Source organism: Idiotropiscis lumnitzeri, chromosome 8, assembly GCF_059441095.1.
Source record: "Idiotropiscis lumnitzeri isolate Australia: NSW breed Sydney's pygmy pipehorse chromosome 8, RoL_Ilum_1.0, whole genome shotgun sequence".
Taxonomy (NCBI): Eukaryota; Metazoa; Chordata; class Actinopteri; order Syngnathiformes; family Syngnathidae; genus Idiotropiscis; species Idiotropiscis lumnitzeri.
Window position 1 is genome coordinate 18,941,910 of NC_142398.1, and position 27,354 is coordinate 18,969,263.

The window sequence follows — 27,354 nt, forward strand, 5'->3', positions numbered from 1 at the left end:
GCTTTTTGTTACAATTTATTATTTTGAATTATACCAACAGCTTGAAATCGATCTCCGTCCCGTGACTGAAGAATAACAAAAAAAAAAGGGGGGGGGTAGTTATTCATGATTGGCTAATGACCACACAACTGTAATCTGATTGGCCGATGAGTCTGTTTTCGTCCTATTACCGAGCTGTCACGTTTGCCACTTCCTGGTCTGATTTCTGCGGGTACGCATAGCTGCCCAAAATATGGCCCAGCAACTATTATTTTCCTTGTTAACGTTCAATATTGTAACGCGATAATAGACATCTTGAACCGTAGGTGGAGAGCGGAGAGCCTTGCGGCAGTTGGCGCAAGCTGCGTTTTGCACTCTGCTGCACTACGCGCCGCTTGCTCTGCGTGTGCTAAAGCTAGTTAGCTCGTAATTGTAAATATTAGCAAGACAGGCCAGATTTTTGCCAGTGTATTGCAAAAATGGCCACCATGGAGAAACTAATGAAGGCGTTTGAGTCGCTTAAGTCATTCCAGCAGCAACAGGGACCACCGACCGCCGAGGAGCTTGTCCAGAGACAGTAAGTGTTTTTTTTTTTAATCCAACCTTGTTCGCTTAGCAAGCTAACAACCAAGCTCGACAGTTTAGTTTGTGCGGGAGTCATGGAAATTAAATTTGCACCCAAACTAGAATCGAATTTACGCAAATTTAAATTAAAACGCATGTTGACCAGATCTCACAGTGCTTTCCCCCCATGTAGATGTGAAATTAATTTAATTATATCTATTGTAATCACCCTCAAGTGGTTATTGTGTTGTATTGTATATTATTAGCAGTCTCATGCACAGTACAATTGCCAGGGTTGCATACTTGGTGGTCTATTTGGATTAACGAGTTGAATGTGCTCCGAATAGATTGAGTGTACAGTACCTTGCAAAAATGTATTTATATCACTTAATTGAACAATTTGCACATGTAGTAAAGTTAAAACCAGGAACGTATGCTACTGTATTGGTATTTCATTTGGAAGACCTTCACACAGCTGCATATAATTGTGAAGTGGAAAGAAAATGATGCATGCGTTTCCAAATGTTACTGTTCAGCCTCTTTTACCCTAAATAAAATGCCGTACAACCACTTGCTTACAGATGAAATCATGTAATTAGTAAGTAGTAATAACAGGATTATAAATGCAGCTGTTATGTGAAGAGCTCAAATGTTTGTTGGAGAACATTAGTGAAGAAAAGCAGCACCTTGAAGCAAATGGGAAAACACCAGGCAGGTCAGGAATACAGTTATGATGTTTAAAATGGGTTAAGGATATCTTTGGCATGATCGGAAAATTAAAACGGTAACAGAACTATCAATCCACCCAGACTGACAGGCTAAGCAAAGAAAGCATTTGCAGCTTTTGAGGAGGTCCAACCCCCCACCCCTTAAAAAAGAAAATAAATGTTTTTTTCCTTAAAAACTGCAATAATTCTTGAGAAAATGCGGATAAACATCCAGAAGCACAGATGAAAAATTGTGGCACTCTCCATCATTTAGGTTTCTCATCCGCGACATATATGATTAATAGATGACTCGCATCTGAAAACTACTTTTCTTATTTTACCACATATATATAATTCTTCTATTCTCCCAAAACAGGAAAAAGGAGCAGGCCACAACGAAAAAAGACCGAGTTACACACTGCTTGACAATATGTGAAAACATCGTGGCGCAGTCTCTCAGGTGGGTCTTGCAGCAGAATTTATTGTAAAACGTTGAGCCATTAATTCTCATAATTTGATTAGTGTGTGTTTTAGAAAGGATCCACTTGATATGACGTCATGTGTCTGCATCTGTGTAAATTCTGCAGTAACCTTTTCCCTCACTCTCTTCCTGATCGGAGTAGAACATCTCCGGAGTTCCAAAAATTGTTGGGCATCGCCATGGAAATGTTCCTGCTCTGCAGCGACGACAGCGAATCAGATGTCCGAATGGTAGCCGATGAGTGCCTGAACAAAATAATCAAAGTGAGAGAAAAACTATCGCCTTTCTTGTTCCCCAGCCATACTTTATTATCAACAACAAAAACACACAAGGACAGAGAATTATATCAGAAATATCTTTGTCATTCCTTTTTGTGCACTTACCACCCTTAACGTTTTGTAAACTGTTTGTCATATTTGTCAAGGGGTGTAAAAAAATAGCTTTGCCCGCAATTGCTACCCGATCTTGCGCAGTTTACAATATTGGCCCCTATTAAAATCTGACCTTTTACGCTGTGAAATTTTGACGACTATAATAAATGTCTTGCACATCCTTAGGCATTGATGGACTCTAATCTGCCTCGACTGCAGCTCGAGCTGTATAAAGAAATTAAAAAGGTAATTTTGTTTTTTAATTAATTAAATTTTTAATTTAACAAGTTTTTCTATCAAACGTACAATTATTTGTAATGCAATTTATTTCCCTGACTGTTGATGATGAGCGCATGTGTCTTACGATAGAATGGTGCCTCTCGGAGTTTGAGAGCTGCTTTGTGGAGGTTTGCTGAGCTCGCACACCTCATCAGACCTCAGAAATGCAGGTAGACACAGAATTCTGTCGGACACTAATTGAAGAATTACTCAGAACTGGAATTGGTCATGAATTAGGCTAAATATATTTAGTTGGATTTCTTTTTTTTTCCCTAATTCTTTCCCCTTGAATTGCAGACCCTATTTGGTCAACCTATTGCCGTGCCTCACCAGAATCACAAAGCGGCAGGAGGAGACTGTGCAGGAGACCCTTGCTTCGGGCATACCGAAGATCATGGCAGCCTTGGGACACTTTGCCAATGATGGCGAGATCAAGGTGTCCTCTCCTAAGTCTGATGGTTGACTTTAAAGGGGAAGTCAACCCCCCCAAAATGATTTGCAATATTATGTTCAATGTGCCTTCACTAGTCGAACCATGCCATTCTGATTAATATTGAGTTTGTGGAGTATGGGTTAAGCAGCATATTCCCCCCTTTTTAAGCCATCTCAGGGGGCGGCCATTTTGTCGCTTTCTGTCGACTCAAAATGACGTCACAGTTGCACAGGGCTCAGGTAACAACCGATCACAACTCACCTGTTTTCTACCGCTGAGCCATGATGGGTCGTTAGCTGACCACTGAGCAACTGTGATGTCATTTTCAGTGGACAGCGAGTGGCAAAATGGCCGCCTCCTAAGATGGACAAAAAGAGGGTGGATTTTGCTGCTTAACTCGTATTACGCAAACGCAATATTAATTATAGTGGCGTGTTTTGACTAGTGGGACTGCATAGAGCAATTTTTCGTTAAGATTTTTTTGGGGGGTCACTTCCCCTTTAAGAATTTTTTTTTTTTCCGTCTGACTCAACTTCCCAGCATGCATACTCTATTTGTGATGGGTCTAACATGATCATCTTTTCACTCTCCAATAATAAATTGACAATAAATAATGTCTCAGGTCCTGTTGAAGTCATTTGTTGCCAACCTGAAGTCCAGCTCCCCCACCATCAGAAGGACAGCTGCCAGCTCGGCCGTTAGTGTGTGCCAGCACTCAAGGCGTGCCAGTTACTTTTACACGTGGCTCCTTAATGTGCTGCTCGGTAGGATTGGAAAACATACGCTCGTCATGAACTCTCCTGCACCGTCGTCTATTACTGACTGCCGGTCTTCTTCAGGTCTGGTGGTTCCCGTTGATGAGGAACATCTCAGCCATCTCATCCTCGGGGTGCTTTTAACTCTGCGCTACCTGATGCCGCTCCTGCAGCAGCAGGTTAACACCTCAAGCCTCAAAGGAAGCTTTGGAGTCATGAAGAAGGAGGCTGATGTGCAGCCAACACCAGAGCAGCTGCTCCAGGTAACAAAAAAAAAAAATGTAAATTTTTCTGTGCTTTGGTTTATGCGACGGTGTAGCTAATCAAAGTATATGGTGGAATGAGAGCAATTATTTCGTTGTGTCTGCAGGTGTACGAGTTGACTTTACACTACACTCAACACTGGGACCACAATGTGGTGACGGCATCTCTGGAGCTGCTGCAACAAATGTTCAGGACTCCGCCTCCAGAGCTTTTGCACATGCTCATTAACGTAGGCACCATCCCACACGCCACCGTGTTTCGTCAGGAGACCGAAAGTCGTTCGCGCTCGGGCAGCATCCTGGAGTTCATTGGTAAATACACCTGTCGGGTTCTCATTCACTGGATCGCTCCCACACACATTCCCCGCCTGAACTCTTTAATATTGGACTCACTTTTTATTCAGGTAGTTTGTCATACTTAATTTGCTCCTAAATACTGGTCGTGAGCTCTTTCCTTTTGTTTCCTCCTCAACCTTTGTCTAAATGCTTGTTTCTCCTTATAAGTCTTTGGCGCATCTGTTGCTTTTCTCCTCTTCACCTCCCGTTTGTGCCTCCTTTTTCCTGTCGATTTCAGCAGGAGGCTCTTCCTGCAGTCCACTCCTCCTTAGGAAACAGAGAGGTGACTGGTTTCCTTTTTGTCCTGATCTCTTTTTCCTTCTTTCTAAGTATATGGAAGTGTGGTTTAAATTTGTGTGAAATAGTCATTTTTAAGAATGTTCATGAAGGTACTTTTTGTTTGAACACTGCCCCAAAAAAACCCCCATTTGCAATTAGGAACTTACAGATGACAGTTTTTGCACATGCATGCTAGCTGTGGTTCAAATCAATTAAACATTGAAATCCTTTTTTTTTTTTCAGGTGGCATATTAAATTATTATTATAAAATGAGAGCGCCATCTTTTTCGCCACGCAAAATTGCAAACATTGCAAGTCACCGTCGCACTGTCTCCACTTTTCACATTCAAATATTTCCATACTGCAGACATTATCACATTTACATGATGCTACCATCACAATAGCTTCCTCTGACAAGTGCCGGAAACTTTCCCCCGCTTGCTGTGTTTACTTCCGCTGTTAAATAATTTAAAACCCAATCTTTCCCCTGGATTCTGGTCATCTGAAAACTACGTGATCAGAAATCAAGCCCCAATAATTTTACCTGTTTGGCTAATGTAATTTTTCTGCTCCAGATCTGGATTGATATTATTTTTCTATTTAAGAAAGGGGGGGGTGACATTTGCTAAAATTACCCCAAAATCTCGGCGTCAACTATAGTTTTAGAACAATTTCCACAGCGCACATATAAATCCACTGGAGGGCAGAAGACATGGGAATTAGTTATTAATCGTATTTCTTCGTGACCTTAAATTTGTTGTTTCCAGGTAAAATGCTTTCAGGGGAAGAAGAGGGATTGGAAGATGATTCGGAGAAGACTGAGGTCACAACTGGTGCTTTCACAGGTGCGGTCATGCTGTAACATTCAGATCAGTAATGCATGATGAGGAACGTACCATAAGGCTAGCACCATCATTTTCTGTATTTATTTTCTCCAGCATCTGTTGTTGGCGCTGAGGTCTCCTCGTCAGGCCAGGTGGACATCATCACCGAACAGCCACGTTCCTCCCAGCATACCTTGCAGCCTGATGACTCTGTGGACTTGAGTGCCTCCTCTGAGCAAGGCGGGGGTGGAGGCGGGACATCTGCGTCTGATAGTCCCGAGTCGCCCAACGAAAATGAGGAGGAGATGCTGAGTCGGAGCTCAAGCGGCGGGGCTAATGTTACTCCGGAGACGGCTGACTACACGACACCTGAAAACGCCACACCAGAGGGCGGGCCCTTAATTGAAGGCGGGCCAGTCCTAAGCACCAATGACGGCTCACTCCCGCCCAGCGACTCGTCTCAGACAACCACCGAAGGGCCGGACTCAGCTGTCACTCCTTCAGATGTTGCGGAGCTGGTCAGTTTGATTGAATATGTACTGCATGTGTGCTTTTGACCTTTCTCTTACTTTTTTAAACAAGGAGCTAATTTTTTTTTAGATCCGTTTTTCTCTAGGCAGTGCGGTCTAGTGTCATGTCTGCGGAATAGCTGTTTTGTGTGTCATTTATTATTATTTTTTTTAAATTTCCGTTTAACATTTAGCTTGAATTTGGAAATTCACTGACAACCTGACACAAGAGTGGTGTATTAGGAGAGACAGACCTCCTCCCTCTAATTTCCAAACGCACTCTATTATTCCCCAATCTGCGCTTCAACTGTGTCCCGGGTGGAAACAGCAGGTACCGTATTTTCCGGACTATAAGCCGCTACTTTTTCCCGAGATTTTGAACCATGCGGCTAATGGAACGGTGCGGCTTTTCTGTGGATTTTTCTTTCATCGGTAGCCCCGCTCTATAGTTCAGAAAATACGCCAAATAAATCTCGATTTTATTTTATTTTTTCCCTTTTTTTTATTTATTTATTTCCTTTCTTTCTCTTGGGTCTGTTCTTTTTTAATTAGCAAAGTTGTTGTCCGAGTAATACCTTGCAACAGAGCGAGAGCTATCCTGTCATAATGAACTCTCTGCGAAGGGTTCTTGTTGGTCACATTAAAAATGACTGGGGAACTTAAATTTCTTCTTGTGGTTATGGTTGCATTTCATAGTGTAATTAACTGAAAAGCTATTTTTTTTTTCTTTTGTGTTACCATAAGGTGATGGATGGCAGTGAGAGCCAGTACTCCGGGATGCAGATCGGAACTCTGCAGGATGAGGAAGATGAAGGGACGGCACCTTCTTCCCAAGATGAAATCTCTTTTCTCCCATCGGCACTGGGTATATTTAGTTTATAAATACATCCCCACCGCTCCCCAAAAAAAAAGCTACATACTAGAAATTATTTAAGGATTGTTGTCACTGTGCGTGTGTTTGTATGCAGCTCTGAGCAAACCACATCTCTTCGACCTAAGAGGTCACAATCGGCAGGGTTCTGATAGCAGCGTTGACCGCTTCATACCAAAGGAGGAACCCACTGAAATCGAACCTGACAGCAAGGTAACTTAACACAGTTCAAGTCTGTGGTTCAAAATTTAAGTTGACAGTAAAATAACGTTTTCATTTTTCTCATTTACTTTCTGCTTCTTCAGCCATCAAGTATAAACGGTCCAATAGGACATTATACAGACCGGGGTTCGGAGCCACTTATGCACTGTGTCAGGCTTCTTGCTGCTTCCTTCCTATTGACAGGACAAAAGAATGGTGAGTAGGAATTAAAGTTTAAAAAAATAAATATATATATATATATATATCAACTCCGCATAGTTCCAAGGTCTAAGGCTATGCAATTAATCGAAATTCAATTCAGATAATTTTTTTGTTTTTTGGCGCATTTGTATCACTAGGTGTGATTCCTGACAAGGAGGTACGAGTGAGCGTGAAGGCCCTGGCGGTCAGTTGCATTGGAGCAGCTGGGGCACTGCTTCCTGAATCTTTCTTTAATTCCCTCTACTTGGAGCCGCTGGACGGCATTCCAGTGGAAGGTAAAAAAATAAAAAAGAAATAATTATTTGCACATTTGCAAGTAGCTCTGACCTTAACGGCGTACGTCGGATCATAACTTAAAAATTATGACGTTTACATTTTTCGGCGAATTCATTACTTCTGAGGGATCCATTTCTAGTCATTCACTGTTATTTCGTATTGTTCCACATTTGTACTTTTGAATAAAAAAAAAAATCATTTTCAACGAGTTTTAAAAATGTACTTCTTTTGTTTGTCTATGATGTCTTTTCAGAGCAGCAGTATGTCAGTGACGTGCTGGACCTCATCCACCATGGCGACCCACAGATTAGAGGTGCCACAGCCATCCTTTGTGCTGCCATTATTCAGGCTGCACTCACTAAAACTCGTTACAACATACACACCTGGCTGGCCAGTGTGCAGAGCGCAACAGGTCAGTGTGTTTGTCAAGTGTTATTACTTGATGCGGATGTAGGATGAGAACCGTTTCGAATTTGTCATCAACGCTCAACCTTTCAGGTAACCCTTTGTCCCTGGTGGACTTGGTGCCTTTGCTGAGGAAGTCTCTCAAAGATGAATCTTCAGTAACCTGCAAGATGGCTTGCTTTGCAGTCAGGGTCAGTTTCTGCGTGCGTGCGTGTCCATGTGTGTAGTGGTGCACCCCTTTTATTTATTTATTTATTTTAACGTGCCGCTTCTATATTTCAGCACTGCATCATGACCATATGCAGCAGCACACTAAGTGAGCTAGGCTTGCAGTTGGTGATCGACCTGCTGGCCCTGACAGACTCCTCCTACTGGCTTGTCCGCACTGAACTGCTGGAGACCCTCGCCGAAATGGATTTTCGGCAAGTATTTTAGATTTTTTTTCTGTTGTTGTTCTTTTCCCCCTAGTATTTATTAAAATAAGTGCTTTAATCGTGAATAGAACCTGAATTAATTTTAGTTTTTCCCCCCACTGTCTCCTAGGCTAGTCAATTTCCTAGAGAGGAAGACTGAAACTTTGCACAAAGGCGATCATCACTACACTGGGGTATTTCTCGCTATACTTTAATTTTTTTTTCTTTACAGATTTATGTGTTGCGAGTGGGGCTGTAATATGCGTCTATTTTGTCTTTATATTAGCGTCTTCGACTACAGGACAGAGTTCTTAATGTAGTCATTCGTCTATTGGGTGATGATGACCCTCGAGTCCGCCATGTGGCAGCTTCTGCTGTCAGCAGGTATACTTTCACTCGTTAACTCACAAAGTGCTATTTAAATGTTTCACAATCTTGCTGGTTAAATACACAAGATAGAGGATTTGATGATATGTTGATCTTTTTTTCACCCATCAGGCTCGTATCTAGATTGTTTTATGACTGCGACCAGGGCCAAACGGACCCTGTTGTCGCTATCGCCCGAGACCAGAGTTCCGTTTACCTGCAGCTGTTGATGCACGAGGCGCAACCCCCTTCTCAATTCACAGTTAGCACCATCACAAGGTATTCGTACGTTTGCTCGGCAATGTTTCGTTAAAGATAATTTTAGAAAAATTCATTGTATTAATGTGGTAGTGTCTTGTGACAAAATGCAGCTGTTTTCTGTCTGACAGGAGTTATCGGGGTTTTAACTTGTCAAGCACGGTGTCTGACGTCACAGTGGAAAACAACTTGTCTCGAGTAGTCACCGCTATCTCCCATGCTTTCTCCTCCTCTACCTCGAGGGCCTTGACTGTAAGTTTTCATGTGCGCATGTACTCCCAAAAATGTAACTTAAAATATAATTTGTCATATGCCTTTTTTTTTTTCTTTTTACTTTAAGTTTGGCTGCTGTGAGGCGCTGTGTCTCCTGTCCTCAAATTTTCCAGTGTGCACATGGAGCACAGGCTGGCACTGCGGCTACGTTAACTCCGTTAGTGCAGTTTCATCTCGAGCCAATCTTAACCGCAGCAGGGGCAGGGCTGCAAGGTTTGTAAACACGCATGCCCGCAAAGCATTTCCGTGTTATAATTTTCTGATGATTTTTTTTTATTTTATTTTTTACGTACTCTTATTTAGTCTGTCCCAGCCCAGCAATACCCCAAACTCCAACCCAAACTCCTCTGCACCTGATATGGAGCAAAGAACTCTCACAGTGGGAATGGCCAACATGGTGCTTTCCTTGCTGTCGTCTGCCTGGTTCCCACTTGACCTCTCTGCCCATCAGGATGCCTTATTGTTAGCTGGCAATCTGCTCGCTGGTCAGTATGCACACAAGTCACAAGGCCCCTGTCTTGAATTAATCCCGAAAATGCAGATTCAGTCTGTTGTATTTGTATCAGAGGTGGTGCACTCAAATGGATGGTATTAAGTCGTATGCAATTCACCTTCTTGGTTTAAGCGGTGGCTCCTAAATGCATGCGCAACCCATGGGCTGGAGAAGAAGACGGTAGCAGTGGCAGCTCTTACCCGAGTGGAGGCCCGAATAAGATGGAAGAACCCTGGGCAGCATTGTCAGAGCGCTCCCTGGTGACGATGGTGGACCAGCTTTTTTTCCACCTCCTGAAAGTTCTCAACATCTGTGCCCATGTGCTGGATGACACTCCACCAGGGCCAGCAGTTAAGGTTGGATTATTATTTTTTTTGTCTCTTTCGGATAGCTTTCTTTTCAAGTGACTGAATGACTTGACACTTGCTCTTCTTGCAGGCCACACTGCCTTCCTTGACCAACACACCCTCGCTCAGTCCCATTCGCAGGAAGGGAAAAGAGAAGGAGGCTGCTGATCCCAATTCTGTGCCTTTGAGCCCAAAGAAAAGCACTGAAAGCAACACAGGTACATTAAACGCAACCCAGGAACGGACATCCATCCCCTCTTCATGCACTGTTAACACTAAAATTGTGTCTTTCTGTTGGGGATGGGGGAGCAGGCAGAGTTGCTGACAGCACAAGTGGAACAGCCGTGAACAAGTCGAACACTCTTGGCAACTTCTACCACCTGCCACCCTACCTCAAGCTCTATGATGTCCTCAAAGCAACTCATGCCAACTATAAGGTATACAACTTTCCGGTGGCGGGATGTGTATTTCACACCTAGGCCTTCAGTGAAGTCCTACTTAGTCCGACTTGAATAAATCCCCCTCGTAGCACCGTTATTTGGAGAAATAAAATTCAGAAACACACAGTACTGAGTGAGTGTTGGACAACCCAGCTGACTTTGAAAGGCCCGCCTTGAAAATGGCCTCGCAAGTTTATCTGCAATTAAATCCACACGTTTCCCTCCTTGGGCCATTGTGGTTTAAAAAAGCAAGAATATATTTTACATTTTTGAACGTCCGTCATTTAAAAAAGAAAGCCTTACTGTTATCAACTCTGGATCTGATTTATCGCACCTGTCTATCAACTCTGAAAGCCCATTTACATTGACAGAACAGACGTGCATGATTGTATCTGAAGGCCTCAGACAAATAGTGTGTGCTACTCGTATTATGAAATCTGCCTAGCAGCACGAGAGAGCTGAATTCTGATTGGATAAAAACTCTAAACTAAAACTTCCACCCTACGATATAATATGACATCAATATGAAGAATAAGATCATGATTTCTTGATTATGTTAGGCCAGCAGAGAGCCTTGACCGTCCACCACGGCAACTTTCTCATTACTGATATACCGGTGTTGATTACGATGTTCCTCCTAGGTGACGTTGGACCTTCACAGTAGTCACGAAAAGTTTGGCGGTTTCCTTCGCGCCGCCTTGGATGTTCTCTCTCAGCTGCTTGAACTGGCCACGCTTCATGACATCAGCAAAGTATTTTTTTTTCCATCTTGTTCAGTTTGTTGGGTTGAAACTGGCCTGATTTTTAGGTTGCTGAACATCTCTGGGATAAATTTCAGATTAACTTTTTTTTCCCCCTCGTGCAGTGTGTGGAGGAAATTTTGGGCTATCTCAAGTCCTGCTTCTCACGAGAACCTACTATGGCTACAGTTTGTGTTCAGCAGGTTAGTGCTTTGTGTCAGTATTTTTGTTGTTTTCGGATTGTGTGTGGAAGTCTTCATACGGTCGCACCACTGAGCAGTGTGTTGCCACCAAGGACTCCACATAGAGTAAGACTGGATCCTGCCGACAGGGCCTGTAAAGGCGTTGGTTTCCCTGTGCGATGGTTCCATACATTCTATAATTTCGTTTAAAATGAAAGAATTTGCAAATTGGACGAAAGATTTTTGAAAGTAAATAGCCGGTAAAATAGTTCCAATTTCGTTCCATTCTTGACTGTGTCTAATCTCCTTTAGTTGTTAAAGACACTTTTTGGAACCAACTTGGCATCCCAATATGAGAGTGTCTCGAGTGGACCCAGCCGTGCCCAGGGCAAAGTGCTCCGTCTTGGCTCGTCTAGCCTGAGGCCCGGCCTGTACCACTACTGCTTCATGGCTCCCTACACACACTTCACACAAGCTCTGGCTGACGCCAGTCTCCGTAACATGGTGCAGGCAGAGCAAGAGCAGGATGCTTCTGGGTGAGTTTAAAAATACAAAGCAGATCGAGGCAAAGACATTTCTTTTTTCTTTGCGGGCCATGCATCATGAATTGGTTGCTTTTTTTTGTTAACTTTCAGATGGTTTGATGTGATGCAGAAAGCGTCAAACCAGCTGAGGTCGAACATTGCGAACGCAACACGCCACAGAGGCGACAAGGTCGGTTTCATGTTCCCCGGGATAGTTGATCACAAAATACATATCATTAAAATTACTCTTTTATATTTTTTAAATATGCTCCTGTCCTGAAATTGTTTGGCCAGAATGCCATCCACAACCACATCCGTCTCTTCGAACCGCTCGTGATTAAAGCGTTGAAGCAGTACACAACCAGCACCTCCGTGGCTCTGCAGAGACAAGTTCTGGACCTTCTAGCTCAACTTGTGCAGCTCAGAGTCAACTACTGCCTGCTGGACTCTGATCAGGTTGAAAAAGATTAACTGTGTGATCTTCATATTTTGTCATGGGCTAAATCGCTCTCAACAGCTCATTTTTGTTTTTTTAATAGGTGTTCATCGGGTTTGTCCTAAAACAATTTGAATATATTGAAGTGGGACAGTTCAGGTAAGTTTGTCATCAGAAAAAAATGCCTCAATTGTATTTTTATGTTCAGCACTCTTTGTTAATATATACCAAAGCAAATTTTGCTTTTAATCTAACAAAGCAATTGATCTGAATTCATTTCTATTGTTTTTCTTAGAGATTCAGAGGCAGTCATACCCAACATATTTTTCTTCCTGGTGCTGCTGTCTTATGAACGTTACCATTCCAAGCAGATAATCAGTATCCCCAAAATCATCCAGTTGTGTGATGGCATCATGGCCAGTGGTAGGAAAGCTGTCACACACGGTAAGAGTTGCACACATGATAAAAGTTTGCAAGTACCATGAAAACAGATCTGGGTCGAGTCATTCTGACATTTGTCCATTTTCTCTCAAGCTATCCCTGCCTTGCAGCCAATCGTTCATGACCTGTTTGTCTTGAGGGGCTCCAACAAGGCAGATGCAGGCAAAGAGTTGGATACACAGAAAGAAGTGGTGGTCTCTATGCTGCTCAGACTTGTTCAGCACCATCAGGTAGACGCTTTGCGAAAGGGCATGAGCAAGCGTTTTCATAGACTCTCCTGCATTTATTGATTTTTTTTTTTTTTTTTTTTTTTTTTGTCATGTAGGTTTTGGAGATGTTCATCCTTGTTCTGCAGCAGTGTCACAAAGAAAATGAGGACAAGTGGAAGAGGTTGTCCAGACAGATTGCAGATGTCATCCTTCCCATGATTGCCAAGCAGCAGGTAACACTTGGGCGACACAAAAGATTATTTGGAATGGAAGCTGCGGTCCTAATAATTAATCTAATATACAGTTCAGGTGCATTAAGATTAAGACAACAACACAATTCTCGTCTTTTTGGCTCTGAAATGAACAAGCCGTGCTTCAACGTTTGGCTTTTATTTGAAAGTGTTACATGCAATTAAAGGATTTGGGTAACTGTCGCGTTTCACTTCAAATCTATTTTGGTGGTTTTTAGAGCCAAAAAGATGAGAATTGGCGGCCGTCCCAATTTTCTGGGACTTGACTGTCCATTTTGTTCCCTTCTGTTGCCTTTTTCACAAGTGGATGGTATCTTTCAATAGATGCATTTGGATTCTCCTGAAGCTTTGGGTGTTTTGAACACCCTATTTGAGAGTGTAGCACCTTCCTCTCTCAGGCCTGTGGACATGCTGCTCAAGAGTATGTTTGTCATCCCGGGTACCATGGTAAGAAATCACAATTTGACCGGTACAATGTGCCGTTATTAACTTATTAACGCCATTTCCTTCAGGCTTCGGTGACTACAGTCCAACTGTGGGTTTCTGGTATCCTGGCCGTGCTCCGCGTACTTGTCTCTCAGTCAACTGAGGACATTGTGTTGTCGCGAGTGCACGAGCTCTCCCTCTCCCCACATCTTCTCTCCTGCAACACAGTCCGCCGCCTCTATCAACAGAGCCCCTCTCCAAATGCCCCTCCCACTTTGGATTCATTTTCTAGTCAAGAACAGAATTGTGATTCGCAAAAAGTCCTACCCGAGGAAACTTTTGCCAGGTTTGTGGGAAATTATGTGTGTGACTTTTTTTTTTTTTTTTTTTGAGGCTCTTGTTGAAATATAAACAACTTTTCTTTTTGGGTCACATTGCTGTAGTGTGGACTTGCCAATGTATGCATACTTTAAATATTGCAGGCTACAATAACATTTTTAAATTTTGTAATGTGGGATTGTTGACCCTCGATTATATGGCCATGTGGATGTTGTGGTACTTTGGTTTCCGTTTGATTTCACCTGTCGACTTTCAATTTTTTTTTTTTCTTTACTTTAGATTCTTACTCCAAATGGTTGGAGTGCTGCTGGATGAAATTTCCTGCAAACAAGTTAAAGTGGACATTACAGAGCAGCAACACACTTTCTATTGCCAGCAACTTGGTACACTGCTCATGTGTTTAATACACATCTTCAAAAGTGGTAAGGATATACCAAATTTAAATCCTGTTAGGACGATGAGTCGCGTCCTCTAGCGTTGGCTTTTTATTTCTTTCTTTCGTTCCCCCTTTCAGGTATGTTTCGTAGGATCACAGCTGCAGCCAGCCTCCTCCTAAAAGGTGAAGGTGCCGGTGGCCAGAATGATTCGCAGGCTGGCCTTTATTACCATTTAGAGACCCTGAACAGCATGGTGCAGGCCCTGATCACCACCCACCCCTCCCTCGTGCTGCTCTGGTGCCAAGTCCTTCTCCTCATCAACTACACAAACTACTCCTGGTGGACTGCGGTTCACCAGACACCAAGGTAAGAACCGTCTGGACATGAAGTCAACATTTTAAGTTGGTGAGTTTTGTTTTTTTCCGAGCAAATGCTAAGGTATGTGATAAATGTAACATGCAGTATGTGGTTGAGGTTATAATCAGGGAGGTAGACATCATCAATGGTTATATTTTGAATATAACCCTCTCACCCGCGCTGACCTATTTTTCAGGAGACACAGCAGATCATGTACGAAACTGCTCAGCCCTCACTCCTCAGGAGAAGGCGATGAGGAGAATCCTGTCGACTTGTTCGCCATGATCAACAGAGAGATTGTCCGCAGGGGAGCCCTCATCCTTTTCTGTGATTATGTGGTGAGCTTGTTTGATTCAAACAAGAATTTTATTTTTTTTTTTACAAAATACTTGCTTCTGCCTTGCATTTACAATTGCGCTTCTGCAGTGTCAAAACCTCCACGACTCCGAGCATCTAACCTGGCTGATAGTTAACCATGTGAGCGATCTCATCAGCCTCTCCCATGAGCCACCCGTGCAGGATTTCATCAGTGCTGTGCACCGAAATTCCGCTGCCAGCGGTCTTTTCATCCAAGCTATTCAATCTCGCTGTTACAACCTGACAAATGTAAGTACTTGCTTATGCGCTGAAATGGTCACCGTTTCATTCTCGTAGTGAGCGTGTTAAGAGTTGCACGTTTAATCAGCACTGTAAAAATGTATCCCTCGTTTCTTATCGACTTGTTGTCTTGCCCCCACTACATTTTGCTGTGCAGCCCACCATGCTGAAGAAGACTCTGCAATGTTTAGAAGGCATCCACCTGAGCCAGTCTGGCTCCCTGCTGATGCTGTATGTGGACAAGCTGCTGAGCACACCCTTCAGGGTTTTGGCTCGTATGGTGGACACGTTGGCATGTCGCAGGGTGGAGATGTTGTTAGCAGAAACGTTACAGGTTGTTCCATACTTTTTAATTTTTTTTTTTTTTTTCAGAAAAACTCAAACGTTTTTTGTGGATCACTGAATGTATTGCCTGCCAGTTCGTTTGGCATGTAATTAATAGTAATAAACTTATCAACCCTACAGAACAGTATAGCACAGCTGCCTGTGGAGGAACTGGACAGAATCCAGGAATACCTCCAGATCAGTAGCCTGGCTCAAAGGTACGGGATCGGAACACTACAATTTGGTGGTGACTCAACTTTACTTCCTTGATTTCCGCTCACAGTAACTTGGGACTTGCTTGATTGAACACTTGATGGTTGTGCTTTACTTCAACCCTGACAATTTCACAAAACTCTTGTCGTTTCCCCCGTCACAGGCATCAGCGGTTTTACTCCCTGCTGGACAGGTTTCGAGCCACTGTTGCAAAAACTAGTGGCCCAGCACCTCCGGTGACATCGCACCCCTTGGATGGGCATCCCCCACCTGCCCCTGAACTGGTCGTTGCAGATAAGGTGAGGAATATGATTTTATTTTTTTTTTCTTTGAAATGAACTTTTCATAAATGCGTTTGTGCTGTTTGCTAGGAGTGGTATGTGACCCTGGTGAAGTCTCAATGTTGTCTTTGCGGCGATGTGTCTCTGTTGGAGACAACTGAACTTCTTACCAAGCTACCCGCCCCCGATCTTTTCAGCATTATGAGATGTGAAGTAAGTAGCATGTACATTAAGCAGATATTCTCTTTTTGGTTACGTTTCATTATTTCCATTGTGCCTGACAATATACAAAACACATTTATTCGCTTTACATTGACAGACATTCAACCGGAGTCTTTTGTGCCCATGCCTGAGCATGGGTGTTCAGCGACTAACACGAGGTCAGGGCCCACTCTTGTTGGAGACGGCGTTGCAGGTGACCTTAGAGCAACTTGCGGGCGTTACGCAGTCACTTCCTGCCCCACACCGGTCCTTTCTACCAACTTCCGAGCCTCAGTCTTACTGGACCCAATTGGCTGATGTGTATGGTAAGAGTGGTGTTTGCTAACAATGCATTTATCAAACATACTGAAGTCAGCGAGGTGTGTTTTGTAAAGCTTGGCTGCCTTTGATACAGTATTTATCATGTTTGCGTCTTTTTTGTCTTGCTCTGCTTTCAGATGAGCCAGGTTTTTACCCCCGGGTTTTAGCCCTCTGCAGAGCGCTCTCCCAGTACCTCCTCTGCGTCAACCAGCTACCATCCTCTTTACACATTCTCTCTGATAAAGAAGACCTCATAACTACGTTCACCTGCACTGCCGCTGAGGTATCAAAGCTACGTCCAATTTGTCTGCTCTTCACTTGTTCAACACTGATTTCGTCTTTGTGACCCAGGTGATAGTCTGGCGTCTGCTCCATGATAAGCTACCCCTGAGTGTGGACCTGCAGTGGTCGCTCGCTTGTCTGTGCCTGGCCCTGCAGCAGACTTGCATCTGGAACAAACTGTCCACCACAGAGTACACGACACACACGTGTTCCCTTATCTACTGCTTACGTCTCATTATGGTCGCCGGTAAGGAGACCGGTGGTATTTCTGTCGATTCCTTTTGACTTATTGCTGTTACGTCTGTTTTTAAAATGCTTACTTTTGTTTTTTGTATTGAAGTTGCTGTGAGCCCCGGAGATCAGCTTTTGCTCCCAGAGAAGAAGAAAAAGTTATCCAGAGATGTTGAGGGAGATGAAGTGGATTCCGTACACACAAAATGTAAGGATTCGTTGACCTTAATATATATATATCTCCAATCTATAATTATTAGTACGGATTGCTTAAAATTCAAATCTGATCATCTTTTTTTTGGTTTGCAGATAATTGTGAGTGGCAAGCATGTGAGATCATGGCAGAGCTGGTGGAAGGCCTCCAGAGCATTCTTTCCTTAGGTCATCACAAAAACAATGCAATACCTGCTTTTCTGACTCCAACCTTACGCAACATTGTGATCAGTATTGCCCGACTGCCATTGGTGAACAGCTTCACTCGGGTTCCTCCACTGGTCGGTATTTTTTTTTTTACCAGTGTGTTTGTGCGGTGGAGAAGTGTGTGTGTGTGTGAGGGTGATACAATATTTTGTCAAAACGCCATAGGTTTGGAAACTTGGCTGGTCTCCACAGCCTGGGGGGGAGTTTGGTACGGCATTGCCTGAGATTCCTGTGGACTTTCTGCAAGAAAAGGATGTCTTTAGAGAGTTCCTGTACCGCATAAACATACTTGGTATGTAAAAATGCACAACTGGAATCTGCATCCTATTACAATGTCACTCTAGTCTGGTTTATTTGATTTATTTTTGTTTTTTTTTCAAAATCCTGTGATATACATTTTATGCCTCAGGCTGGAGTAGCAGGACTCAGTTTGAGGAGACCTGGGCCACTTTGCTCGGCGTGCTTGTCACCCAACCAATCACAATGGACCAGGAAGAGGACACACAGCAAGAGGTGCTAATCTTATGTAATTAAAGTGAGAATTCAACGTCCCACCGATAGATATTCATCCTTCAAAGTCTTTGCACTTCCTTGTACATGTAGCCTTCCATGCTTATGGATTTGTCAGCAATTGTTTTTTTTTTTATATGTGATGTGACTAAAACAAAGCCTCTTAATCCTGTGTTCTGACATCTGATTTGGCTTTGTAGGAAGATTTAGAGCGTACGCAGTTGAATGTGTTGGCAGTGCAGGCCATCACCAGCCTGGTACTGGGTGCCATGATGCTGCCCGCTGCCGGCAACCCGGCTGTCAGCTGTCTGGAGCAGCAGCCTCGCAATAAGAGCCTCAAGGCCCTGGAGACACGGTACATTCTAATATTTGTTCCAATGTTGCTGAATATTTTAATAAGCATTCTTTGGTTTAATTGTTCGCGTTTGTGCCCAGATTTGGAAGGAAACTGGCAGTGATCCGAGGGGAGGTTGAAAGGGAAATACAGGCTCTTGTTTCCAAGAGAGACAACATCCACACACACCACCCCTACCATGCCTGGGACCCTGTGCCCTCTTTGTCTGCAGCCTCAGCAGGTAGCCTGCAATACTACATGCGGGTGAAAGCCACGGCTTATTTTTGTCATCATATTAAAAATGATTTCCTGGAAATCTCTTTCAGCAGGGATGCTGATAAGTCATGAAAAGCTGCTGCTTCAGATCAACACAGAACGTGAGATGGGAAACATGGACTATAAATTGGGACAGGTACGGGGCTCTTAATTCAGTTGACTTATTATGAGCTGTTTATGTCGATTTTAAGTCTTTTCTTTTATTGGTCACTTCTCCACAGGTGTCCATTCATTCAGTGTGGTTGGGAAATAATATCACACCGTTGCGGGAGGAAGAATGGGGCGAAGATGAGGAAGATGAAACAGATACTCCAGCGCCGACGTCCCCACCTTTATCGCCTATTAATTCTCGGTATTGTGAATACTTTTAGATGCATGTAGACGTCTCCAGTTGTAGCATGCACCTATCAAAGTGTAGTTTTTGGCAATTTTTTTTTATTTCTTTTTTTTTTTTTTTTAATTTTTCAATTTACAGATTTTGATTTTGTTTTAGTTACATTTTTTTCTTCAAAATTATAAGAGTAGTTTTGGTCAACTAAAACTCCAAAAAGGTTTTATTCAATAAACTCAAAGATTTTGATTTAGTTTTAGTTAAAAAAAAAAAAAAAATTATAATGCAAGTTTTTTTTTTGTTTTTTGTTGACTGCGGTACCATTTTAAACAAATAGCCTGACCTTAACTATTAAACAAGCAAAAACAAAAACATGGTAGCAAATTAACCACATGATCAGTACCCACCCTTTACGAAAGATTTTGTTTCTCTCAAGCAGTGGCCAAATAAGTTCATTTGTATTTGAACCCAGAAACAGATCTACAAAGCTAGATTCCTCTCCATGTTTTAAACACTCCCTCAAACATGTCAATAGGACAAGTTTGCCAACGCCAGCCTTAAATCCCTCCACGTTCTACAATTAACAGTATCAAACACAAATAAGGTGAATTGAAATTAGCACAGAGCTAACTTCAGCCTGAAGCTAGCAAGCAGTCCATTTGCCCAGCTCTGGTCATCGTTGACGAAAACTACCTATCGCTGCGTGTGCTTTCAGGAAACATCGTGCCGGGGTGGACATTCACTCATGTTCCCAGTTTCTTCTGGAGCTCTACAGCCAGTGGCTTATCCCAAGCTCTCCAACTAACCGGAAAACACCCTCCATACTCATCAGTGAAGTCGTCCGATCGGTGAGCCATAGTATAAGACGCTTCGACATGACTGGATTCCTATTTTCTATCCGAAGTTTTACACGACTAATGACCACTACTATCTACTCCCATCTAACTGCTCTCGGCAGCTGCTGGCAGTGTCAGACCTATTCACTGAGAGAAACCAGTTTGACATGATGTTCTCCACCCTTATGGAGCTGCAGAAGCTTCACCCACCAGAGGATGAGATCCTTAATCAGTACTTGGTGCCTGCCATCTGCAAGGCAGCTGCTGTGTTGGGCATGGTGAGCTCACTCAGTTATTGTGGCATCACTCTGATTAGTTCAGTGCTTCTCAAATAGTTTGGCAGGCCCCCCTGTGGGTGGGTGGGCGGGGGGGTGCGCAGTGGGATGCTGAGGAGGGGCGCGTGTGACCCTGGGGAACATGCTTTTTTTTCCTGCCGTACTACAATAAAGTGTAATTGCACATCCACTCCAGTAGATGGCAGTGGCACTCTCCTTGCCCAGTGTGCAGCGAGCGACGGTGTAAGTTAGTTTTGCAACAAAAAGGCTATTATTTATAGTTGCAGCGGAGAGTGGGTGGTGGTGGTGGGGCGTGAATTGCTTTCTTCTTGCTAGGGGGCCTGTAACAGAAAATAATTGAGAAGCACTGGATTAGTTCAACAGTAAATAATGTGTAGAAGAAACTTCTTCAAACAAAAAAAAAAATTGAATGAAACTCGCGTTCTTTCAGGACAAAGTGATTGCCGAACCAGTTTGTCGCTTGTTAGAGACAACCCTGCGCAGCACGCACCTGCCCAGCCGCATGGGTGCTCTTCATGGGGTGCTGTACGTCCTGGAGTGCGACCTTCTCGATGAAACGGCAAAGCAGCTGATCCCGACCATCTCTGAGTACCTGCTGTCCAACCTGAGGGCTATTGCTCAGTTAGTGTTACGCGCCAGTTGGCGACATGTTCCATGGGAACAAATTATTTTGTCCTTGTGCTCATAATTGCTCCTGTATGTTCCAGCTGTGTGAACTTGCATAACCAGCAGCATGTCCTGGTGATGTGTGCTGTGGCCTTCTACATGATGGAGAACTACCCTCTTGATGTCGGATCTGAGTTCATGGCTGCAGTTATACAGGTCAATCTTAAGTACAGCGCCTCAACTGAAGTCATTCCCTCGAAACATTCATTAATGATCTCCAAAAATTTTTCCTGCCTTCAGATCTGCGGCGTGATGGTGTCGGCCAGTGAGGACTCCACCCCCTCAGTAATCTATCACTGCGTGCTCCGGGGCCTGGAGCGTCTCTTGCTGTCTGAGCAGCTGTCCCGTGTGGACGGAGAGGCACTGGTCAAGCTGAGCGTCGACAGAGTCAACATGCCGTCACCTCACAGAGCCATGGCTGCCTTGGGCCTCATGCTCACCTGCATGTACACTGGTAAGCATGACGGGAAGCCTGCATTTTAACCACACATCAAGTACCCAATTTCGATGTCTTTTTTTTTTTTCTTTTTTTGCCATATTTTCATGTACTTTTCAAGTGATGCATCAGTATGACTCTTTCTGTTTTCAATATGACACTATTCACTGAACATGAAACAACCTGCATGCGCCGACACCCAAATCGCATGCCAATAATTACACAAGTGTCAACACGGGGCAGCAATAACATGGATGTAGATAATGAAAAATATGAAACATGATACCGTTTAATTGGCCTGACCTCATTGGTGAAAATTATTATTTCATGCAGGTTGTGTTCTTGTGCTGTGAGTTTCACTTCAATCTATTGATTTTTTTTTTCCCCTCCCTGTAAATGTCGTCAAATCGTATTCATATAAATGTTTGTATGACTTGAGCAGTTTTCCTTCCCACCTGTTGTCTACCTCCCATCGTTGCATGACAGGCAGGGTATCTGCAGCCATTTACTATCAGGTCCATAAATATTTGCACATTGACACCATTTTCAGAATTCCAGCTCTGTATCATACAGCAATGCATTTGAAATGAAACAATCAAAATGTGCTTTAGGTGCCGAAACTGTGCTTTAATTTTATTTACATCCAAAGGGTGTCGGAATGACGACACTTTTTATGTGGGCCTTCACGTTATTAAGGGACCAAAAGTAATTAGACATGATTTGAATATAAATTCCTTCAAATTAAAGCTCAGACTACACTTAAAGCACATCACGATTGTTTCATTTCAAATCCACGGCGGTGTCGCACAGAGCTGGAATGCTGAAAAATGTCAATGTCCAAATATATAACCACCTTAACGTAATATGATATTAAACCTCCCGTTTGCTTCCTGCCTGCAATTTGTATGCAAGAAAAAGTAGATTTTGTCGTAGCCTACCTCTAACCCCTTTGTCACCCACTTACTGTCAAGACTTAGAGTTTGTTCTCCTTGCACTGACTGGCCAAGTAACACAATGTTGCAAACAGTTGTCTAGGAGATGCAATGTAAATATGGAATGACACGTGTATGCTTTACAGTATTCATAATCCGTTCTGCTAATGTTCTGGGCAAATTGTGCATCTCACAATCCTTGAAACAGCAGTCACTGATAGCCTTTGAATACAAATTGAAGTCACTTCCCACAATTTCACCATGATATCACATTTTGGTATCAAGTAACTTCACATTTCAAAATCTATGTCCCTATTCTAACCTTTAACCTTCCCTACTGATTTAACTGGTGCCACCCTCCCTGTTGTCCTCTCAGCAGTGCTTGCGTCCGGTTCAGAAGTCACAGGGGTTAGAGGTCAGGTTGACTCTGGCTCTGCCGTAGCGGATGTGGTGGGGGTCACAGCGGGTCATGTTGGTTTCTCCTCAGGCAAGGAGAAAGCCAGCCCCGCCAGTCGCCCCGCACACTCGGATCCTCAGGCCCCAGACAGCGAGTCCATCATTGTTGCCATGGAGAGGGTCTCTGTGCTCTTTGACAGGTAGACGCGCTATTACACATTTGTTACAGATGAATTTCTCAAAAGTGGACATTGCACTGGAACCTCATTTTTTTTTTATCGGCCATATTTTACTTTTTGTTAAGATTTCACAAAGTTGCCTGTTTTGGCTATGCAACAACAAGGTCAAATTGTAGTATTACATTACAAATTGATGGATGGTTAGTTTTAATGAGAAGCATCGGAAAACAGCTTGTTCTGCTATTGTTACATTTATTTTGTTTGGAAATAAAAGGCTTTTAAAATCTTACTAATGTTAAAGGGAGAAAAAAAATTGCAATCTTGGCTTGAGTCATTAAGTCGACAATATTTAGGCCACATGATGGTATGATGGGCTGGATCTGGGCCCCGGGCTGCATGTTTGACACCAGTGTCCGAGGACCCTTTGATCACCTGGGTTTTGTCTTCCAATGGGCCCTGCTGTTAAAAATATATATTTCTAATAATAATAATAATGCATCAAGTGCAATTATTTGGTTCTGTCATCTCATCACGCGGATTATCCTGTTTGCAGGATCCGAAAAGGTTTACCCAGTGAAGCCCGGGTTGTGTCAAGGATTCTTCCTCAGTTCCTAGATGATTTCTTCCCACCTCAAGACGTCATGAACAAAGTCATCGGAGAGTTCCTGTCCAACCAGCAACCTTATCCGCAGTTCATGGCCACGGTTGTTTACAAGGTTGGTTGAAGGAACCCCAACCATTCCTCCCCATTAGTCCTTAATTGTATTTGGGCCAAATCAACGGGAGAATAGCCGGTAATCTTCCTTCAAATGTTGCACTTCCAGGTTTTCCAGACACTCCATGCAACGGGCCAGTCTTCGATGGTGAGAGACTGGGTGCTGCTGTCCTTGTCCAACTTCACGCAGAGGACACCGGTGGCCATGGCTATGTGGAGCCTCTCCTGCTTCTTTGTCTCCGCTTCCACCTCGCAGTGGATCTCAGCCTTGTATCCTTGTTTGCGGTCAAGAACATCTCAATGGCCACGCAAGTATTTTGAAATAGTCGTTACACTAGAGGAAAAAAAAAATCACAGGCATAACAGTTTTAAAGCGAGCCCACGGCAAAGTAATCCCGTCACACACAAAACCAATGTCTATCAGATGTGTGTTTGTTCGTCCTCGGGGCATAAAACACACGGTGAGAAGTCGAGACAAAACAATCCAACATATTGAATATCCCCGGTTTGAGATCGACACAGCCCAAACGTTCTTCGGCGCGGTCGAGATAACATCTGAAAACGTTACACAGGGCAGGAATATCTGATAAGATTATCTTTGGAGCCATTACGTTAATCAGGACATCCTTACGATTGTCGGGAGGGGAGATTTGAGATTAAAATCGGGCCAATTATCCTGGCGTGTTAACTGGGCTTTCGTCGGAATGCACTCTGCCAAGCGCAGTCTCAAAAGGCCTTAAACACTAAAACTGACGCACTAATAAATGCATTTCCTTGACACTAAGATGCCACATGATGGCGCCAAAGTAATAAATGTTTTATTTTGGCCTGATCACCAACTGGTGTACAGCTTGTTTTTTTTTTTAAAGCAAATAATGAGGGATAAGTTCAAATATACAAAATTCAGAATGCTGAACCGTGAATATGTAGAGATTCACTATGCTCCACCTTTTACATGTAAGCCATTGCTTTCAAGTCATGAATGACTTTGTTGACTGTGAAAAGTCAAAAGTCACTTCCTCACCAATTTCTTTGCAGTCAATGGCTCTTTTGTGGAAAGATTTTGCCATATAGCATTCCATGTTAAAAAAAAAAAAAAGATTCTTATAAGGAACTCTTTGAGCAAATCTTATGGTGTGCAGTGAATCCTTGTATGTTTGCTGTACATCTTCATGACTTCACAGTTGCAGATTATTATTTTTTTTTTCATTAAATATTTTGCAACAAAATTAACCTATTCGCTGTTCTGTGTGCTCAGACCAATTACATTGGTGCTAACTTGTGGTAAGTTGGTGCCAAAGAAATATGTTGATAGGTTTAAATTACTCAACGATTTTGACCGTTTGCTACGGGGCTCGGGAAGACTGCTGTACACTTTTACTGTATGTTGAAAACTTGTGAGTGTCCAGATGCTAGGTATGTCTATGTATCAAAAGCAACCGGTTGTCTTTAACGTCCTTCTTAATCAGACTTCCCCACATCATCAGCAGAATGGGTTCCAGCGAAGTGGTTGATGTCAACCTGTTCTGTTTGGTGGCCATGGACTTCTACCGGCACCAAATTGATGAGGAGCTGGACCGTAGGGCCTTCCAGTCTGTCTTTGAGACGGTGGCGTCACCTGGAAGTCCTTACTACCAGCTGCTAGGATCCTTGCAATCAATCCATCAGGATACAACACTTTGACTCCCATTTGGCTCTGAGGCAAACACGAGTAGTGACAAGTGGAGCACTGCGAGGCTTTGATGGATGAAAAGAAATGACTGGAGACTCAAACCTCTTCTCTTGAAGGTTTACTTCCAGATTCTATATTTGTTAAATTAGAGAAAATATTTTAAGTGTCAGAATGATACCTGTCGCCAAACTGGTTTTGCCCGCAAGCCTTTCCTTGATAGGCCCACCTATTTAGCACCTTGATTAAAGCATAATGAGATAAGATGAGTCAACACTTTTCCTCTTACACTTTCTTGAATAGTGTTGTTTACGTTATGGGGACATCATGGAAAAAGACAAAAGTATTTAATATTTTAAGTTCCATTGCATTTATTTTCAGTATGTTTGTCTTTTTTTAATAGCAGGAGTCTACTTATTTTCTTTAATTTTTTTTTTTTTTTAAATCTTTTAACTTTTGGGTGATCATTTTCCTAAGCACACCGTTAACGGTTTAAGTGTGAGGGAGAAGGATCACTTAGCCATACTCCTTGTCACTAGAAAAAAAAAATGGTTTCACCTGTCAAGTTGTGTGACAAATGACAGAATTGTAGTTTTTACCATTACGTTATCTTTGGGATATTAGAAACTAAATAACAAAAATACCAAAATTGTATCAAATATCTTTTTTTTTTTTTTTTAAGTTCAAAGATGCTGACGTTCCCCCACTTGTGCATCCAAATGATTCCATGTGTCCTTCTCTTCTTTATAACACTCAGGATGTAAAATGTGATTGTTTCAAATAAGACTGGAAATCATGTCATCTTTAAATGTTGTTGCCCTTGTATCTTGTAAAAAGTTCATATGAAAGCCATCGTGCATGATCGTATTGTACAAAGATAAGCAGAGTTTTAAAGTACCAGTATGTTGTGATGTGTGCTTTTTATTTTGTTCCATTTTTTTTTTTTAAATGTATATGATCAGAATATGTAAAAGATGTGACCACAGAATGCACAAAGTTCAATGTTCAATGAAGAGTTGCCTGGCACTGCGCTGGGCTTTCACACTGTGTACATACACTTGCCTTAGATAAGGATTCTGTCCTGTACACTGAATGCTTGAAAGCATGCTTAACCGCTACCTTCTTGGATTATTGCCCTTAGTCCATTTCTATGGCTACGGTTGCTACCGCATTTGCGTGTCATTGGGCCCAACACAATCCAAAGGCGGCCACGTAACCATGGTGACAAACTGCGGCGTTGACAAATCAAAAGAATTGTCAGCAGGATGTTTTCTCTTTTTGTGTTGAGATTTAGTTTGTCAAAAGTTGGATGTATTCTTGCAGAATATCAATTTACCCAGCTCTGTTCTTGATATTGGGCGAATCACGCGACATAAAAGTAACATCTAAATTGTATGCCTAATTGTTATGTTCCGACTTTTAAGTGTGACCATGTGGACTGATGTATTAACACAATAAATGAATGAGTTCTGCGGCGGTTATTGGAATTCAAATTTTAGGTATCATGCCTCCCCTCAAGCCGATGAAATAAGCCTCCTCCTCTTCAATTGAAGCTAAAGGTCATCCTATTCGCATTCAGGCCACCGTGTACTGCTTAAAATGTCAAAGGAAATTATTGCCAAACAGGATTTCAATGTTTTTATGTGATTGCTTGTGATTTGGTGTAAGGGGAGCAAAAGCCTGAGTGATTGGGGATCCCCGCAGGGGGGTAATGCGATTACCCCGAAAACCTGTGGTGATTTGGTACGCTAGTTGGAAGAAAAAAAGTTGCAACTGGTTTGATTTGGCGCCTTTATTTGTGGTCAACGCCCTTAATTTCCAGAATGAGCAACGCTGATGGAATTTTTTTTTTAATTAATTACTCACGCCCCCCACCCCCAAACCACATGACATCATTGTCTTTGACTAACATGATCTCATATTTAAATCATGTTCCTGTGAAGACTAAAATTCCCCAAATCCAAAATTGTGATTGCTTTCACATTACCAGTAGAATTTTACATTATTTTTAACATTACAATTCTGATTGGGTCATGTCTGTCCAAGACAAATTATTAACAACTGTTTTGTGATTGTGATGTCCAAAACTTAATTGAATGAACAAGTTTGGCCAATCGGTTTCAAACTGACCCAATGTAACTTCCCTACTTGGGATTGGAGCAGAGGTGTCCAATTAATTTTTGTCATGGGACAAATTGTAGTTATGGTTTCCCTTAGAGGCCCGACATGACTGGACCCTTATAAATGTGTGATCGCCTTATATTGTCACATACACAACAAA

General features: G+C 42.7%; 1 protein-coding gene and 1 non-coding gene across 8 annotated transcripts; both read left to right on the forward strand.

Moving 5' to 3' along the window:
- Positions 1 to 204: 204 nt before the first annotated feature.
- Positions 205 to 26,554, forward strand: htt (huntingtin). 7 transcript variants are annotated; one of them, XM_088302770.1, is made up of 67 exons: positions 205 to 556; positions 1,627 to 1,710; positions 1,874 to 1,994; positions 2,289 to 2,348; positions 2,472 to 2,551; positions 2,679 to 2,817; positions 3,437 to 3,578; positions 3,654 to 3,832; positions 3,940 to 4,144; positions 4,407 to 4,451; positions 5,215 to 5,292; positions 5,386 to 5,789; positions 6,525 to 6,645; positions 6,749 to 6,864; positions 6,957 to 7,068; positions 7,212 to 7,349; positions 7,604 to 7,762; positions 7,849 to 7,946; positions 8,038 to 8,177; positions 8,299 to 8,362; positions 8,455 to 8,552; positions 8,667 to 8,813; positions 8,924 to 9,044; positions 9,133 to 9,278; positions 9,369 to 9,550; positions 9,691 to 9,914; positions 9,997 to 10,123; positions 10,218 to 10,342; positions 10,987 to 11,097; positions 11,211 to 11,288; positions 11,580 to 11,803; positions 11,903 to 11,981; positions 12,086 to 12,247; positions 12,331 to 12,386; positions 12,523 to 12,671; positions 12,762 to 12,898; positions 12,994 to 13,110; positions 13,453 to 13,575; positions 13,641 to 13,900; positions 14,173 to 14,315; positions 14,408 to 14,636; positions 14,824 to 14,965; positions 15,054 to 15,233; positions 15,382 to 15,558; positions 15,690 to 15,766; positions 15,925 to 16,060; positions 16,133 to 16,255; positions 16,362 to 16,569; positions 16,702 to 16,847; positions 16,916 to 17,093; positions 17,187 to 17,285; positions 17,387 to 17,571; positions 17,663 to 17,789; positions 17,907 to 18,010; positions 18,208 to 18,362; positions 18,443 to 18,582; positions 18,668 to 18,753; positions 18,839 to 18,969; positions 19,664 to 19,796; positions 19,907 to 20,062; positions 20,511 to 20,701; positions 20,788 to 20,902; positions 20,987 to 21,200; positions 22,491 to 22,710; positions 23,243 to 23,405; positions 23,514 to 23,674; positions 24,874 to 26,554. In XM_088302770.1, the coding sequence occupies exons 1-67, from the start codon at positions 459 to 461 to the stop codon at positions 25,085 to 25,087; spliced, it is 9,582 nt and encodes a 3,193-aa protein (XP_088158896.1). In that variant the 5' UTR covers positions 205 to 458; the 3' UTR covers positions 25,088 to 26,554. The 7 variants fall into 7 exon arrangements, with proteins under 7 accessions (XP_088158896.1, XP_088158902.1, XP_088158899.1 ...); XM_088302776.1 differs by having other exon boundaries at positions 22,602 to 22,710; XM_088302773.1 differs by having other exon boundaries at positions 18,671 to 18,753.
- LOC148332577 (small Cajal body-specific RNA 14) lies at positions 11,332 to 11,461 on the forward strand. The gene has a single exon (XR_015844960.1).
- Positions 26,555 to 27,354: the final 800 nt, after the last annotated feature.

Bases quoted from the DNA above. Each gene is read 5' to 3' on its own strand.
- htt (XM_088302770.1), top strand. From the start codon at position 459: ATGGCCACCATGGAGAAACTAATGAAGGCGTTTGAGTCGCTTAAGTCA. The intron at 20,903-20,986 runs GTCAATCTTAAG...TCCTGCCTTCAG, and splicing joins TCATGGCTGCAGTTATACAG to ATCTGCGGCGTGATGGTGTC. The intron at 22,711-23,242 runs GTAGACGCGCTA...TCCTGTTTGCAG, and splicing joins GTCTCTGTGCTCTTTGACAG to GATCCGAAAAGGTTTACCCA.